General features: G+C 44.2%; 1 protein-coding gene across 2 annotated transcripts in view; it reads left to right on the top strand.

Annotated features, from left to right (window-relative positions):
* Positions 1-267: 267 nt before the first annotated feature.
* The window catches only part of fgd (faciogenital dysplasia), a 119,995-nt gene continuing 102,718 nt past the window's right edge, over positions 268-17,544 (top strand). For both annotated transcript variants that reach the window (XM_051921431.1, XM_028825387.2), the window contains exon 1: positions 268-289. In XM_051921431.1, coding sequence (XP_051777391.1) covers positions 283-289 — 7 coding nt within the window. In that variant the 5' untranslated portion in view covers positions 268-282. The remainder of the gene's footprint in view (positions 290-17,544) is intronic.

Here is a 17,544-nt window from a genome sequence, read left to right as displayed (position 1 = left end):
AGGACGATAACTTACCCAATCAGCTGTTGCTTTTACATGGGCTTTTTAATCGTTGCAAACGTTTGAAATAAAAGCACCGCTTCCCGTGAACCATACATGGCAGCTTTCGCTCTGAATGTGCTCGTGTCCGTGTCCGTGCCCGCGCATTTGCGGGGAATCAGTTCCTGATCTCTGATTTTATCATCGCAGCTTTCAAGTGCGGATGAAAACGGCAAGGGACGTCCAGGACCCTCGGTGATGTGACCAACAAAAGAAGACCAAAGGGACACAACAGAGCGGAGAATGGCAGGTAGGTGAAGCTGCGCGCTGCTCGCCTAGTTACATGAGCCTGATAATTGGCAGACCAACTATGTGTTTGCGCAGCTCTGTTGTAACAGAACGGTGCTTTGTTTTTAAAAGGTGATGCACTAATTTGAGCCATTAAACGTGATCAACAATTCGAAAAAAATATTTCACATTTCGATTGCACTTTGCTCAGGCCATTGCGGATTCATTAATCAAATGCACTGGCAAACTACCACACCCACAGCGCATTAGGAACTGCGATACTTAACGAGCACTCTGAAGAGAAATCAAGATACATCACTTACGTTTGTACAATTTTCTGAATAAAGAGATCCTGTGTAAAAATTGCTAATGTGTTTCGTTTAGTCCTACTACACGGGCAAATTCACTGGCAAACCTGGCACACTCCTATATCCAGCACATGGCACAGTAGAGGGTACAGCAAGGAGTTTATTCACTTTTATTTTCATATATTTTGGACTAGTGTTAAGTTGCATTTGAGTTTTGATGGGCCGAAAGCAGAAACACCACTCTCATTCATTGGGAGAACTGGCACTGTGGTTTGGTATGAACTATTTAATTGTCACTGTAAAGGGTATGTTCATATTATTCTCTCTCTCTCTCTCTCTCTCTCTCTCTCTCTCTCTCTCTCTCTCTCTCTCTCTCTCTCTCTCTCTCTCTATATATATATATATATATATATATATATATATATATATATATATATATATATATATATATATATATATATATATATATATATATATATATATATATGGGCGGCGCAGTGGTAGTGCTGCTGCCTCGCAGTTAGGAGACCAAGGTTCACTCCCCGGGTCCACCCTGCATGGAGTTTGCATGTTCTCCCCGTGTGTGCGTGGGTTTCCTCCGGGTGCTCTGGTTTCCTCCCACAGTTCAAAGACATGCAGGTTAGGTGCATTGGTGATCCTAAATTGTCCCTAGTGTGTGCTTAGTGTGTGGGTTTGTATATGTGTCCTGCGGTGGGTTGGCGCCCTGTCCGGGATTGGTTCCTGTCTTGCTCCCTGTGTTGGCTGGGATTGGCTCCAGCAGACCCCCGTGACCCTATAGTTAGGATATAGCAGGTTGGATAATGGATGGATGGATGGATATAGATATATATTATAAAAAAAATCCTGGGAGGTAGACTAGGGAAACGAGACATGATCTTCTTGGAAAACAACTTGACGTCCCACGAGAGACACTTTAATGTCACGCGAAGGCAGTGAGACAACATTTAAAACAAGTTCACAGACATCTAACCAAGCAGTTGTTGGAATGCTTTTGGCAGAGATGTCAGACATGTCTGCAGACATCATGTGCTCCCAACTCTTAAAACAACAACAAACACGCAGCTCACCAGCAGCAGCAGCAGGAAGCCAGCAGATGATCCAATGGCAACTCCTTAGCGTACGTTCAGCCTCCACACACCCCCCTCACCCCCCATTTCATAACGCGAGCAGCAGAGACAATAAGTGGCAAAAGGACAGCTGCTCTACCAGCTTTTAAATGATCGCTGTGCAGCGTAACAAAAACAACACGCAGCTCGCCAGCAGCAGCAGCAGAAAGACAGCAGATGATCCGATGGCATCTCCTTAGCGCGCGTTCAGCCGCCCCCCTTCACAACATGAGCAGCTTTTATGCCGAGTTTATACTTCATGCGATGCGACGCATGCTGCCATGGACGGTCCTGCTACGCAAGCATTTAACGGTTTATACTTGTGCGCGTACTTTACGTAAATCTGGAAGAATCCTCCAGGTGGCAGTGCGAGATATCATCACAGTGAGAACAGGTTCGGCTTCTCTGTGTTGTGAATTACCTGAAACACCTATTAAATTCTGATGACACCTTACCGCAATATCTCTGAAAAGGATGTTTAATGATTAAATCCATCAATCCAGGGATGTGTCCATGCCAGCAAGCATTGGGCACGAGGCTGAAACAATCTCAAGATGGGGCATCAGCTCATTGCAAGGTGAATACAAGCACTCACATACACGCTGGCGTCATTTTAATGTAACCAAATCTGCATATCTTTGGATGGAAACCGGAGCACACTGAGGAAACCCAGCAGGAAAACATGTAAACTCCAGGCAGGGAATATCAGCGATGTGACTCCCTGTAGGAGAGCAGTGCTACCGTTCTGCCACTGTGTCACCCTCATGTGTATAATTATTAACAGCATTAATTATTTAAACAAATTAACAATTTATCTGTAAAATGTAGCATAAATACTTTAATGCATTTTATCATGAAAGTGATATCAAGTATAAATCTGGTGCAGTGGTAGTGCTGCTGCTTTGCAGTAAGGAGACTGTGGAAGATTGTGGGTTCGCTTCCCGGTTCCTCCCTGTGTGGATAGCGCTTTGAGTACTGAGAAAAGCGTTATATAAATGTAATGAATTATTATTATTATTATTATAAATGTACAGAGAGTTGGAATATCATACATTTAATGTGTTCTGTGTGGCGATCTATTGCTGTTTGCCGCTGCTGCCAGGTCAGAAGGAAGCCCCAGAAAAAAGACGGTACAAAAGATGGTATGTAAGACTTTTAAAATGTATCACGTCATTACAATCAGGAATATGCGACACTTGAATATAAAAGCACCACGAATGCATCTGTATGTCTGCATTTTGCTTTACCACATCGAATCATTCATCAAACATCGAAGCACGGACATCCATCTCGTAGGATCCTCAAAGCAGCTTTCTGTCACATGTAGATAGTAACCAGAGACTCTGACGTCACATTCCAACTTTCATCACACTGCGTCCACAACTTTTTGCTGGTACTGCAACTCGCGCACGCGTCGCGTTAATTTCTGAGAACCAGCTCAGAGGACGCGTCAAATGAACGCTAGGAACACGTGGCAGCCATGATGCATGTGCATCCACGTTCTGAGCGTGAAGTATAAACAAGCCCTTATATGTCCTGCGAGAAAGATTTAACCACACCCGGGGCCAGAAATAAAGGACAAGTATTGTTTTTACAAACGTTTTTGTAAACTTGGGGGAGGGGGTGAGCCCCCTAGTATTTTTAAAAAATGAAGACAATTTAGGATTCCTGTATTAAACTGCAGATGAGTTTTGCTCATCCCAACATGAGTGCCCTGGTCAAAGTCACCAGCAGACTTGGTCCACTCCCATATCTATGGCACTTTAATTGTCACAGAATTGAGACAAGAAAGATTCAGTGTAAGTTTAAAGAGCCAGCAAATGTATTTGTAAACGTGTCGGTAAAGCAGAATGCAGCATTCTCAGTATTTCAGATCGGTGTTTCTCTTGATCCAAGCTTTCTGTTGCCATATTTAATAGAGACAACAATAGAGTGCTTGCGGTGGGCTGGCGTCCTGCCCGGGGTTTGTTTCCTGCCTTGGCCCTGTGTTGGCTGGGATTGGCTCCAGCAGACCCCCGTGACCCTGTAGTTAGGATATAGCGGGTTGGATAATAGATGGATGGATGGATGGAATATGGTGCTAGTTTCAGTTTCCAAGACTCAGTTGGTTTAATTTTCATGAGAGCCTGATATCGACAGTCCCGTTTGAGGAGCCACATGCAATGTACATCACAAGGCTCCTTCAGAATCAGAAAAACGTATTAATCCAGAGGGAAATTATTTATGTTACACCTGTACAAATAGACAAAGACACAGGTCGCATTAAGAGCAAGTATAAAAATAAGCATATACAACAAAAATACAATAAGAATTTCAAAATAAAGTACAATAAATTCTCATTCACTAAGCTCTACATGTACATGGTGAATTAAATAAAATAAATGCTGTACATGTGAGTATCTTACAAAATCCCTAGTATACTAAACAGTAATAGCCACTAAGCTTGAAGTGTTCTGTCAGCAGATTGATGTTGCATATAAACTGTGTGACAACCACATGTATTCTTTGGATCGATCGCGTCCACTCCCACCTCTTCTATATGCTGGTCAAAGGTGTACTGCTTGTCCTTCAGTTGTATTGTTGTGTTGTTCTGCTCTAAACACTTTGAGGTAGTAATCCATGTGAAAAGTTTGTTATTCATTCTACGTTTTCCTCATCGCATTGCAATGCGCTGTTAAACATATTTACAAAATCACTTGCTCCATTTATTAGATCATCGTCCCTGTTTTAAGGACCCGTGCTATGGCTTCACAGTACATGCAAACCACAACTTACACACAGGTATTCATTTGGAAATTTGCGGTACTCGTGTTAATCGCCTTCCTCCAGTTGATACTTGTATTCATAAGGCCTAAAACGCATAAATGGCACACATCATCAGAGCTTTTCTTCGCGTGTGGTATTTTATGTCGTGATGCAGGCTACTACAGTCCAAGGAACAAAGCAGTACGAGATCAGTCTGGGAGCAGTCGGGCACAGAAGCGGTACAGCATATCAGTTTCTGCGGCGGGAACATTTAGCCGCATAACCTCACGCAGCGGCACCAGCAGCAAAACTGAGCAGCACCAACACTCTTTCTCTGCTTTTGATTTGCGCTCTCATTGGATGGCTGAACCTGCAATCTGAACCTGTGGATATCTTTATGACAGTTAACAGTTATCACAGTGAGCTGTGCACGTGCACTGAATTAATAGTCATAAAGCCCAGGCGCTGTTCTCTGCTTTTACGAGCAGTCTCCACACTGCGGCTTTACAATAATAATAATACATTGTGAGTACAGTTGGTGCAGTACGCAATATTTTGGTAGTCAATTAAATATGAAGAACCTCTTCCTTCCTCAGCGTTTTAGCGTTTATTGATGTGGAGACACAAACGATGGCAGAAGGAAGTCTGGAGTGCCCAAGGAGAGACGACTTATGAGGATTCTGTCACAGATCGGGTAGTGACGCCCACAGTCGCTCAACTATGCGAGTGTGTACATCAAAGAGTCACGCGAAGGGTGGAAATACCACGTGACCTGCGATTTGCCTGCCCATCCGTTTTGGGCGCGTGCTTCTTGTTTCTGAAGGGAAACGGGTTGAGTTGCCCTCTGATGTTTAACATATTTAAGTTTATCAAACGATACCCAGGCGTGACATTTAAGGCTTAGTCCTTGAAACGATGTGTGGTGATTCTCCCAACTTGCTGCTTGTTACAATGCAACATTTTGATTACATACAGACGGTGAAGAAGAGAATCGGAAGAAGGGAAAATGTTAACATAACGCTCATTGACATGTGTGCTGCCATAACAGATGGCAGTCATGAGCTGCTCCTACATGCGACTAGTAAGTATCAGAAAAAAATATGAGAGGGCTTCATAAATGATACTTTCACAATTTCCTCCGCTTGATCATAAGTCAGGTAACACTTTATATGTTTCAATATATTCATTGATTTTTGCAGAAGTTCAATAAATAAATAGATATAACAAAACAATAACAACCCCTCTCAAATACTAAAATTACTAAAACGAAAAAAAAAACAGTGTGGCGTTATAAAGGCATATAGTAACATCGGACAGAAGACTAATAAGTGGCTGAAGAGACCTGAGTTCACTTGCTGACCCAAGTGTCACTGTCACTGTGAAGTGCACATGTTCTCTCCTTGTTTGTCTCAGCCACCCCACGGACGTGTGCTCAGAGGAGTCAATCATGAAAAGTAGAAAAACTAATAGTGATAACATAAAACACATGTGCCACGGATCTGTGCTATAAATTTGTTTCCTGTATGATTCCAATAGTTTTGATCATTTTTATAGTCAAAATTGCTGAATTGGCGCATTTCCTGTTCAAATACAGGGGAGAAACGTGAGGTGCGGTAGCGACGAGCCTCACCTCGGACTGCGCTCTCAAACGCATGCAATTGCCTGTTGCTGCCTCACTGTATGTCGCCAATATAATGTTTGCAGACACGTTTATTATCCACCCTGACTTTCCACAGTCTGGCTAATTCCACAAAAACAACGCCTCTACTTCCTCAGGAGACTGAGTAAAGCCCGGATGTCCCCCACAACCCTGTGCAGATTCTACAGGTGTACTGTGGAATCCATCCTGACAGGATGTATCCCATCCTGGTACAACAACTGCTCAGTTCAGGACTGCAGAGCTCTGCAGTGTGTGGTGAATACAGCACAGCAGATCACGGGCACACAGCTCCCTGCGATCCAGGACATCCACACTAAACGCTGTCTCAGGAAAGTGAACCATATCAGGCGGGACCCCAGCCACCCTGCACTGTCACTTTTCACCCTCCTCCCATCTGGGAAGCGACTAAAGTCCATTCAGACACGCACCTCCAGGTTCAGGAACAGTTTCTACCCAACTGCAATCAGACTCATGAACAATCAGTAACCTTGTGTCACCTCCATTGCTACCTGCACATATACTTCTGCCACTGTCTCTATTTATTCCTAGGATTCTGGTTTTACTTATTTACTTATTTATATTCATTTATTTATTGTGTGTGGGGTTTTTTTTGGTTTTTTTTTGTCTATGTTCACTGTCTGCGGGGGCACATGCAAGGAAGCATTTCATTGTACATGGTACTTGTACTTGTACACATGACAATAAAGAATTGAATTGAATTGAATCTTTAATGAATGTGTGTGACATATCCAGTCTTGCTAATCGGACATAAAACCGCAGTGAGAAGGCACAAGGTGAAGGTATCCGTCAATAAGGGCGCGCACATAAAGGCGACCTTCAAAAGGGCGACCTCAATTGGGCGCGGCGAATAAAAGCGCACATAAATAAAAGCGATCTTCAAAAGGGCGACCTCAATTGAGCGCCGAATAAATGCGCGCGCAAATAAAGGAGTGCTTCAAAAGGGTGACGTTAAATGGGCGCAGCGAATAAAAGCAAACGCAACAAAATGATTACAGAAAATTTATTACCTAAAGGCAATGACTGAATGTATAAAAAGGTGAAAGCAAGTTACACTTGAAGCTGTAGATTATGTGCAATGCCACGTAGATATTCGAGATGCGGTCTATTAGCATAATCAAGGTGTGACACCCCGTGTAGTGGGAATCAAATCACCAGTCTACACTCTGGATGTCTAGTAAATGGGACCGAGCGTGACCAGGATGATAATGGATGACAGGGAGACACGGACACAAAAAGGGTTGGGTTTTTAAAAATAAAGTGAAGTTTTATTTACAGGTGCACTTAACAAAAATAATGTCCTGCGGAATTTATATATTAAAACACAGTTCAATACCGCAAAAGACACACAAAAACAGTAAATAAATGATGTTCAAAAATAGTGACTATATACAAAAATAAACAGTGCACCAAAACCCATAACCCAAATAAATACCTCCACCAAAAAGTATTCCAGAGATATTTTTACAAAAACAAATATTTACAAAAACAATGCATAAGCCGTCATGTCTGGTAAATCCGAACTGTCCTACCGAGTACCTTTCTCTTAGAGGGTCTAATCAAAAAAGCACCATGCTCTGGGGCAATGCGTTCCTTTTATAATCGGTGCCCTTGTACCGACCAATTAAACTGTCCAATGTCATCCCTCTACAACCGTGCGATGACGAGAACTCGTCGACGAGAAGTGGCGTCTCTTGCCCTGCAAAAATGCTATATTAAATCGAGCAGCCGGCGCGCGCGCATAGTTGTGCCGGATTTTGAGACGCAACTGCGTTTCTGCCTTAAGTTACAGTAAGCACTTTTAACTTTTTACGTCCTTCCCCTGAGCTACTGCCCAGACAACTTCACACATGGGATCCCTTTTCTAAACCGTGGTAAACTAATATTATGGCGCTTCACCCTTTCTTTTACACTTTTAGAGTTATGGGGTCGCAGGAGGCACACGCAAGAGTGGAAAACCGTTAATGCCATCCCGGCCGGTTAATGGCAAGGCTGTCTCTTCATACTGCACGAGACCTACCGCGACACTCTCCAAAAGGCGCTAATAAGGTCAGTGAAGATGTCCATCTGCATTCTATACAAAAGGAAAAGGCAAGTTTCCTTTCTTTATACTTTGATTTTTTCCCCAAACAAATGCCTGTCAACACTGCAGAGGACACTTGACAAATTTTATTTACTTATAGGTAATGCCAGTAAGGCACATTACCACACAAGGACAATTAATTTAATTCGCTCCGAAGGTCATCCTTTTGAAGCGCTCCTTTATTTGCGCACGCATTTATTCGGCGCTCAATTGAGGTCGCCCTTTTGAAGATCGCTTTTATTTATGTGCGCTTTTATTCTCCGCGCCCAATTGAGGTCGCCCTTTTGAAGGTCGCCTTTTTGTGCGCGCCCTTATTGAATAGAACCCAAGGTGAGTGAGGCAGACAGTACAGTGCTGCACTGAAGGGGGCGCATGTGAGCCCAAGAGGCGCTTGTTGCTGCTGTTCTTTTACACACAGGTGCCAAAAAGTTAGCGGTATTAGAAAGTCAAGTGCACTGTAGCGGTGCCTTTATTTTTATTTTTATTTTTTGTTCTGACCGACTGTCAAAATGAAAGATTAAGATTTTTAAAACTCAAGGAAAATAAGGAGGACTTTTACAAAAAAAAACAACAGAGATTTTTGAGGAGAAAGATAGGCGCATGGACTTCATTTACAAATAAAGGTAAGACCATAAACGGTTTTCAGTTTTACAAAAAAATGGGATGAGGCTAAGAAAAAAACAATCCAATATTTAAAAACTAAATTTTGTCCTTAAATAAAATATTCTTTTGTTTTTCTTGTAGAGAAAAGCCAAGCAAAATGACACCTTTTATTGGCTAACTAAAAAGATTACAATATGCAAGCTTTCGAGGCAACTCAGGCCCCTTCATCAGGCAAGATGTAATCTTTTGTTTTTCTTGTTGTCCTTCTGTTGAACAGTCTGTATTAAAATTGATTAAAGCATCAGAATTAAAAGCTTTTAAAAACAAATAAATATTTCAATTAAGGTCAAAATTGAAATGCTTTTTTTTGTACACCACTCAATACTTTCATTTGTATTGAATGAGTAGGAATTGTGGAATTACAATGGCAAATTTAGAAGATATGGAGGGTGCAGAGCAAATGCGCTCTTCTCCGCTGTCTCTCGCCGCTATAAATGTAACATTCTTTCTTAGCCAAATATGTACCTTACCTATGTGTGTGTAAAGAATGCCGTTGAGATATGAAGCATAGCCAGCAGTCAATGTGCATGTTGGCTGCCAATTGAATAGTGAATAAGCTACTCTTTTGGGTTCATATATTTGTAAATCCGGTATGGTGGCGCAGTGGGTAGTGCTGCTGCCTCACAGTTAGGAGACCTGGGTTTGCTTCCCAGGTCCTCCCTTCGTTGGGTTTGCATGTTCTCCCCGTGTCTGTGTGGGTTTCCTCCGGGTGCTCCGGTTTCCTCCCACAGTCCAAAGACATGCAGGTTAGGTGCATTGGCGATCCTAAATTGTCCCTCGTGTGTGCTTGGTGTGTGGGTGTATGTTTGTGCCCTGCCCGGGATTTGTTTCCTGCCTTGCGCCCTGTGTTGGCTCCAGCAGACCTCCGTGATCCTGTAGTTAGATAATGTTGGATAATGGATGAATGGATATTTGTAAATCTGACTCTGCAGGAGTTAGTGCACCTCACCGCACAAGAACCTCACCATGAACCTCACCGCATGTCACTGTTCAACCCCCAATTCGCCCAAATCCTGAACAATGGCTCTACACCCGTCTGTGATGATTAGGTATTTGTGTGACCGTGTAACTGTATCTTACAGATATAATTCCGGGTTGGTTGTTAAATTTGCCTGATGCTGTCTGCATAGATTTTGTTTCCATGTAACCTGTAACAGACAAGTGGGATTGCAAAGTGAACGGATGGATGAACATTCTGCACTCCATCTTTAATCAAACATTCATAATCTCATTACTGTCAAACACTAAACCCCTCCTCTGTGTGGCATCTGACAGAATAAGAAGTTGATGCTGAAGAAATGTAAAGGAGGCCGGGATAAGGAAACATAAAACAGAGATGCTGGCACTGCAGCTTAGCCAATGAGACAGGCTGATTTATAAGAGCCCAGTTTGGACAAGTGTTCTTTGTCTGAACAGTTAGTCAGACTATTATAAATGCTATAATTTTTAATTCATGCTGACAGTTTAGAAAGCATTTTTTATAGGGCAACCTCTATTTTAATATACACGGTAACATACCATTTCATAAGAGTGCCTAGTCCTGAGCAGTCCTGAGCAGTCGTGGGGGGCTGAAACCTATCCCAGCAAGCATTTATTTTTATTAATGTCACTTTTTATTTGGCTGCCACCTTTATCCAAGGCAACTTTCAAATCGCAGATACAATTGGTTACATTTTGTTTTGTTTTTCCAGTTGGAGCACAGGCAGGTGAAGTGACTTGCTCATTGTCACACAGCGTCAGTAATAGGATCTGAACTCTCAATCTCAGGGTATGAAGTCCAAAGCCTTAACCACTCTGCTTATAGTGGCAAGAGAAAACTGCTAACTCTAGACAACATATGCATACCAATGTACACATGTGAACTGTGTATGAACACATTCAAATACTTAATCATAATGTACCTGCATTGGAAAATATTCTTTTTTTTCCCAACAGAATGATAAAAATTATTAAAAAATTAAAATCTGAAGTGTCACATTGACACAAGTGTTCAGACTCTTTGCTACGACATTTTACCTGTTTGTTAATTTTTATTGTAATCATTCCATACAAATAGACCAATTTATAACCAAACAAAATTTGAAGACAAATCAAACCCCACGACTGAGAAGGAGAGCTAAGCCAAAGGAGAATTGCTTAGGGCTTTTTAATAAGGCAACCATAAATCAAAGAAAGGGAGAAATAAATATATAGGTAAATAGGAGATGGAGAAGGGAATTAAATGCGGTAATAGTTATTTCTCTTATTCTAAAATAATATTGATCAGATCCTGCCAGGTTTTGAAAAAAAATTTGTACAGATCCTCTAACTGAGAATTTGATTTTTTCCAATTTCAAATAATATAAAACATCGGTTTCCCACTGACTTATAAGAGGAGAGTTAGGATTCTTCCAATTTAACAGAATAAGTCTGCGTGCCAAAAGTGTAGTGAATGCAATCACAGTTTGCTTGTCCTTCTCCAATTCAAGTCCATCTGGAAGGACACCAAACACAGCTGTTAGTGGGTTAGGAGGGATTGTGACACCAAGGCTGTCTGAGAGGCACTTAAAAATTTTGGTCCAAAATGATGTTAATTTGGTGCAGGCCCAGAACATGTGACCCAGTGAGGCAGGAGCTTGGTTGCAGCGCTCGCAGGTTGGATCCTGGCCTGGAAACATTTTGGACAGTTTTAAGCGAGACAGATGGGCTCGATATATAATTTTTAGTTGAATAATTCTATGCTTTGTGCATATGGAGCTCGAGTGAATTCTCTGCTTTGCTACCTTCCACTCCTTTTCTGATATATTGATTAAGAGATCTTCTTCCCAATGTCCTCTTGGATCTTTGAAAGGTAGGTACTCTAATAGGATTTTATATATTGCGGAAATAGTGTTTAATTCCTTGAAATTGAGCAGTATTTTTTCCAACATTGTGGAGGGTGCGAGGTGGGGGAAATCGGGCAATTTCTGTTTAACAAAATTTCTAATTTGAAGATAGTGAAAGAAATGTGTAGCTGGGAGGTTGAATTTTGAGTGTAATTGTTCAAAAGATGCAAATATGTTGTTTATATAAAGATCTCTGAGCATTTTAATCCCAAAACTTTTCCAGGTATTAAAAACTGGATATACTTGTGAAGGTTGAAAGAGGTGGTTCTCTTGCAGAGGTGCCACTGATAAAAGATTTTCCATCTTAAAATGCTTCCTAATTTGGTTCCATATTCTGAGTGAGTAAAGCACAATTGGGTTATTAGTATATTTGCGATAACTTTCATTTATTGGAGAGCAGAGCAGGGAATATAAAGAAGTACTACAGGATTTTACTTCTATTGCGGACCAAGCCTGTGTACGTTCATTTATTTGTGTCCAGGTTTTTATGGCTTGTATGTTTGCTGCCCAGTAATAAAACTGAAAATTAGGTAAAGCCATGCCACCTTCTGCCTGAGGTCTTTGTAGGGTCGCTCTTCGGATATGTGGGTGTTTTGAGTTCCAAATAAATGATGTTATGGTTGAATCTAACTGTTTAAAAAACGATTTATTGATATATATTGGAATGTTTTGAAATAAAAAAGAAGCTTAGGAAGAATATTCATCTTAACAATGTTAATTCTTCCGGCTAGAGTGAGATGAAGGGTTGACCATCTATGCAAGTCTTGCTTAATTTTTTCCATACAGATGGCAAAATTTTGTTGATAAAGAGCTTTATGTTTACTTGTGATATTTACCCCTAGGTATTTAAACTGATCTGCTATGCTAAAAGGTAGGGTGTCCATCTAATATTATATGCTTGTGAATTCACTGGAAAGAGTATACTTTTATTCAGATTAAAAAATGGAATTGGAATTTTCATTGGAAAATATTCTAAAGGAAAGAACAGTAAGGTAAGATAGAGCAAAGGAGGAGTGGAGAACAGGACATTGAGGTGGTCCTGATCAAGATGATAATAATGCTAGGGGTCTGTTGTTGTTAGGCCTGTTTCATTGCTGGAAATGCTATTGTCTCCCATCCACTCAGGTGTTCAGTTCCAAAGCCAGGATATGTCAGGCCAGTGTCACAGTAGGGTACTGAGTGGGATTAAAGGGGAATGGAAAAGAATTTGCAGGAGCCTACCTTGGCGAATGCATTAATTGCCCTCAAAACAAATTATTGACCTTCATTTTTATGCTTGAATAGCTGTGACAGCCGCTGTAACAGGAATACGCTTTGCTCACTTACTTCTACAACCTTGATTTATATGTGGAGACTCATGCCTCCTCTCTAATACTAGAAGCGGTGCGTTTGTCAAGATCACCTTTGCCAAATCCAAGACCACAACTATTCAAGATCGAGTCAAGACTGAGTCTAAACAATGTGAGACAAAGCCTTAACAAGAATTTAGCTGGTTAGCTGGTTGATTTGCTAATTCCGAGACTCCATATACTGTACTCATGCAGATTGAGTTTAGACAATGGATTTAAACATGGGGCTCGGCCAGGCACAGCCCGAAGAGGCAACGTGGGTCCCCCTTCCCATGGGCTCACCACCTATGGGAGGGGCCAAGGAGGTCGGGTGCAGTGTGATTTGGGTGGTGGCCGAAGGCAGGGACCTTGGCTGTCCGATCCTCGGCTACAGAAGCTGGCTCTTGGGACGTGGAATGTCACCTCTCTGAAGGGGAAGGAGCCTGAGCTAGTGCGCGAGGTTGAGAAGTTCCGGCTAGATATAGTCGGACTCACCTCGACGCACAGCTTGGACTCTGGAACCAACCTCCATGAGAGGGGCTGGACTCTGTACCACTCTGGAGTTGCCCCCGGTGAGAGGTGTCGAGCGGGTGTGGGTATACTTATTGCCCCCCGACATGGAGCCTGTTCATTGGGGTTTACCCCAGTAGACGAGAGGGTAGCCTCCCTCCGCCTTCGGGTGGGGGGACGGGCCCTAACTGTTGTTTGTGCGTATGCACCGAACAGCAGTTCGGAGTACCCACCCTTTTTGGAGTCCCTGGAGAGGGTGCTGGAGGGTACACCTTCTGGGGACTCCCTCGTACTGCTGGGAGACTTCAATGATCACGTGGGCAATGACAGTGAGACCTGGAAGGGCGTCATTGGGAGGAATGGCCCCCCCGATCTGAACCCGAGCGGTGTTTTGTTATTGGACTTCTGTGCTCGTCACGGATTGTCCATAACAAACACCATGTTCAAGCATAGGGGTGTTCATATGTGCACTTGGCACCAGGACACCCTAGGCCTCAGTTCGATGATCGACTTTGAGGTCGTGACGTCGGACTTGTGGCCACATGTCTTGGACACTTGGGTGAAGAGAGGGGTGGAGCTGTCAACTGATCACCACCTGGTGATGAGTTGGCTTCGATGGTGGGGGAAGATGCCGGTCAGGCCTGGTAGGCCCAAACGTGTTGTGAGGGTCTGCTGGGAACGTCTGGCAGAGCTCCCTGTCAGAAGTAGCTTCAACTCCCACCTCCGGCAGAACTTCGACCACATCCTGAGGGAGGTGGGGGACATTGAGTCCGAATGGGCCATGTTCCGTGCCTCTATTGTTGAGGCAGCTGACCGGAGCTGTGGCCGTAAGGTGGTCGGTGCCTGTTGTGGCGGCAAACCCCGAACCCGTTGGTGGACACCGGCGGTGAGGGATGCCGTCAAGCTGAAGAAGGAGTCCTACAGGACCCTTTTGTCCTGTGGGACCCTGGAGGCAGCTGATAGGTACCGGCAGGCCAAGCGGAATGCGGCTTTGGTGGTTGCTGAGGCAAAAACTCGGGCATGGGAGGAGTTTGGGGAGGCCGTGGAGAACGACTTTCGGACGGCTTCGAGGAGATTCTGGTCCACCGTCCGGCGTCTCAGGAGGGGGAAGCAGTGCAGTGTCAACACTGTATATGGTGGTGATGGTGTGCTGCTGACCTCGACTCGGGACGTTGTGGGTCGGTGGGGGGAGTACTTCGAAGACCTCCTTAATCCCATTAACATGCCTTCCAATGTGGAAGCAGAGCCTGGGGACTCAGAGGTGGGCTCCCCCATCTCTGGGACTGAGGTCACCGAGGTGGTCAAAAAACTCCTTGGTGGCAGGGCCCCAGGGGTGGATGAGATATGCCCGGAGTTCCTCAAGGCTCTGGATGTTGTAGGACTGTCTTGGTTGACACGCCTCTGCATCATCGCATGGACATCAGGGACAGTGCCTCTGGATTGGCAGACCAGGGTGGTGGTCCCCCTCTTTAAGAAAGGGGACCGGAGGGTGTGTTCCAACTACAGAGGGATCACACTCCTCAGCCTCCCTGGAAAAGTCTATTCGGGGGTCCTGGAGAGGAGGGTCCGTCGGATAGTCGAGCCTCGGATTCAGGAGGAACAGTGTGGTTTTTGTCCTGGTCACGGAACAGTGGACCAGCTCTACACCCTTAGCAGGGTCCTAGAGGGTGCATGGGAGTTTGCCCAACCAGTCTACATGTGTTTTGTGGACTTGGAAAAGGCATTCGACCGTGTCCCTCTGGGAATCCTGTGGGGGGTACTCCGAGAGTATGGGGTACCGGATCCCCTGATAAGGGCTGTTCAGTCCCTGTACGATCTGTGCCAGAGCTTGGTCCGCATTGCCGGCAGTAAGTTGAACCCGTTTCCAGTGAGAGTTGGACTCTCTGCCCTTTCTCAACGATTCTGTTCATAACTTTTATGAACAGAATTTCTAGGTGCAGCCAGGGCGTTGAGGGGGTCTGGTTTGGTGGACTCAGGATTGGGTCACTGCTTTTTGCAGATGATGTTGTCCTGTTTGCTTCATCAGGCCGTGATCTTCAGCTCTCTCTGGATCGGTTCACAGCCGAGTGTGAAGCAGCTGGGATGGGAATCAACACCTCCAAATCCGAGACCATGGTCCTCAGCCAGAAAAGGGTGGAGTGCCCTCTCAGGGTTGGTAGCGAGATCCTGCCCCAAGTGGAGGAGTTCAAGTATCTCGGGGTCTTGTTCACAAGTGAGGGAAGAATGGAGCGTGAGATCGACAGGCAGATCGGTGCGGCATCCGCAGTAATGCGGGCGCTGTATCGGTCTGTCGTGGTGAAAACGGAGCTAAGCCGCAAGGCGAAGCTCTCAATTTACCAGTCGATCTATGTTCCTACCCTCACCTATGGTCATGAGCTGTGGGTAGTGACCGAAAGAACGAGATCGCGAATACAAGCGGCTGAAATGAGTTTCCTCCGCAGGGTATCTGGGCTTTCCCTTAAAGATAGGGTGAGAAGCTCAGTCATCCGGGAGGGGCTCAGAGTAGAGCCGCTGCTCCTCCGCATCGAGAGGAGTCAGATGAGGTGGACTGGGCATCTGATCAGGATGCCTACTGGACACCTCCCTGGTGAGGTGTTCTGGGTACGTCTAACCGGAAGGAGGCCCTGGGGAAGACCCAGGACACGCTGGAGGGACTATGTCTCTCGGCTGGCCTGGGAACGCCTTGGGATTCTCCCGGAAGAGCTAGAAGAAGTGGCCAGGGAGAGGGAAGTCTGGGCATCTCTGCTCAAGCTGCTGTCCCCGCGACCCAACCTCGGATAAGCGGAAGAGGATGGATGGATGGATGGATGGATGGATGGATGGATGGATGGATGGATGGATGGATGGATTTAAACATGTGAAAGGATCTGAGTTGTCACTTTGGGGGGAGGGGGGTGCAAGGTGTACTCAACAGGACACCAAAATGTGTTAGTAAACATACAGCTGTAATCCCGGACTGTCCCTGTATTTATGTTGGAAATGCAGTTCCCAAGTTGGACAACCTGAGGTCTGCGTGTTAGAAAGCCCAGAACCCAATTACAGATGGTGGATAACAGACCAAGGCTGGGGAGAATGGATGTTTCCAAATGACATCTTCTAAAGGCAAAATGCTTATGGACAGAAAGTATTGTGTGGAAAATGCCTATATAGTGACTCTGGCCCTGGTGCATGTAGTGTAATATTAAATCAATGCACATGGCCTTCCTCTTACATTACACCCTTATTTCAGGCCATAGATCTACCTCTGGCTGAATGCCCTCCTTGGACGTTTCTCAACACATATGAGACACTGCAGGCCATGAAAATCCCACCTCCCAGAAGCTTTTAATTAGATCAGAATGTGGTGAGGGCCAATTGTTTAGTTTATCTCTGCCCTGGTGGCAAGCTGCATCTCGTTTTGATTTAAACCAGTTTCTGCCATTAATTTATGCCTGTGGCATCCAAAATTGGCGTCAGTGTGTGATGAGCATTGGGCGAGGAATGTAAAACTTTGAGTGTGCTGCCACTGCTCCAGCGAGTGTAACAAGTTCTAAACATGGGTGAGTCATTGAACTGTTGAGAAGCTGGCCCCAAGCGTAACAATGAACAAACTGCAGGCACTGTGCTGAAGAGGAGCGTCACATTCTGGTGTGCACATTGGCCATGATCCACTATAATCATAAAAGAGCCAAAATTTAACAAGCACGCAAATCAGTGATAAATGTGTGAGAAAGCAGATTACACAGTAGAGGTTAAAAAGGAAGTAACAGATGTAACAACGACGAAAAGAAATGAAGAGTTGGGGTCTCTGCTGGAAAAACTCCATTTGCAGTTTTATTCAGTTGCTAACAAGCTTTTCTCAATTCTGAAGTCACTTTTTCAAAATCCATCACACAGTTTGCATTCCCAACTCACAGCGTGACCTAATAAATAATTCCACCCCAAAATGCACTACAACCACTAAAATATTTAATTCATATCTCAAAATGGAC

Source organism: Erpetoichthys calabaricus, chromosome 18 (genome assembly GCF_900747795.2).
Source record: "Erpetoichthys calabaricus chromosome 18, fErpCal1.3, whole genome shotgun sequence".
NCBI lineage: Eukaryota > Metazoa > Chordata > Cladistia > Polypteriformes > Polypteridae > Erpetoichthys > Erpetoichthys calabaricus.
The sequence above is the reverse complement of the archived record's forward strand: the minus strand, read 5'-3'. Positions and strand labels throughout refer to the sequence as shown.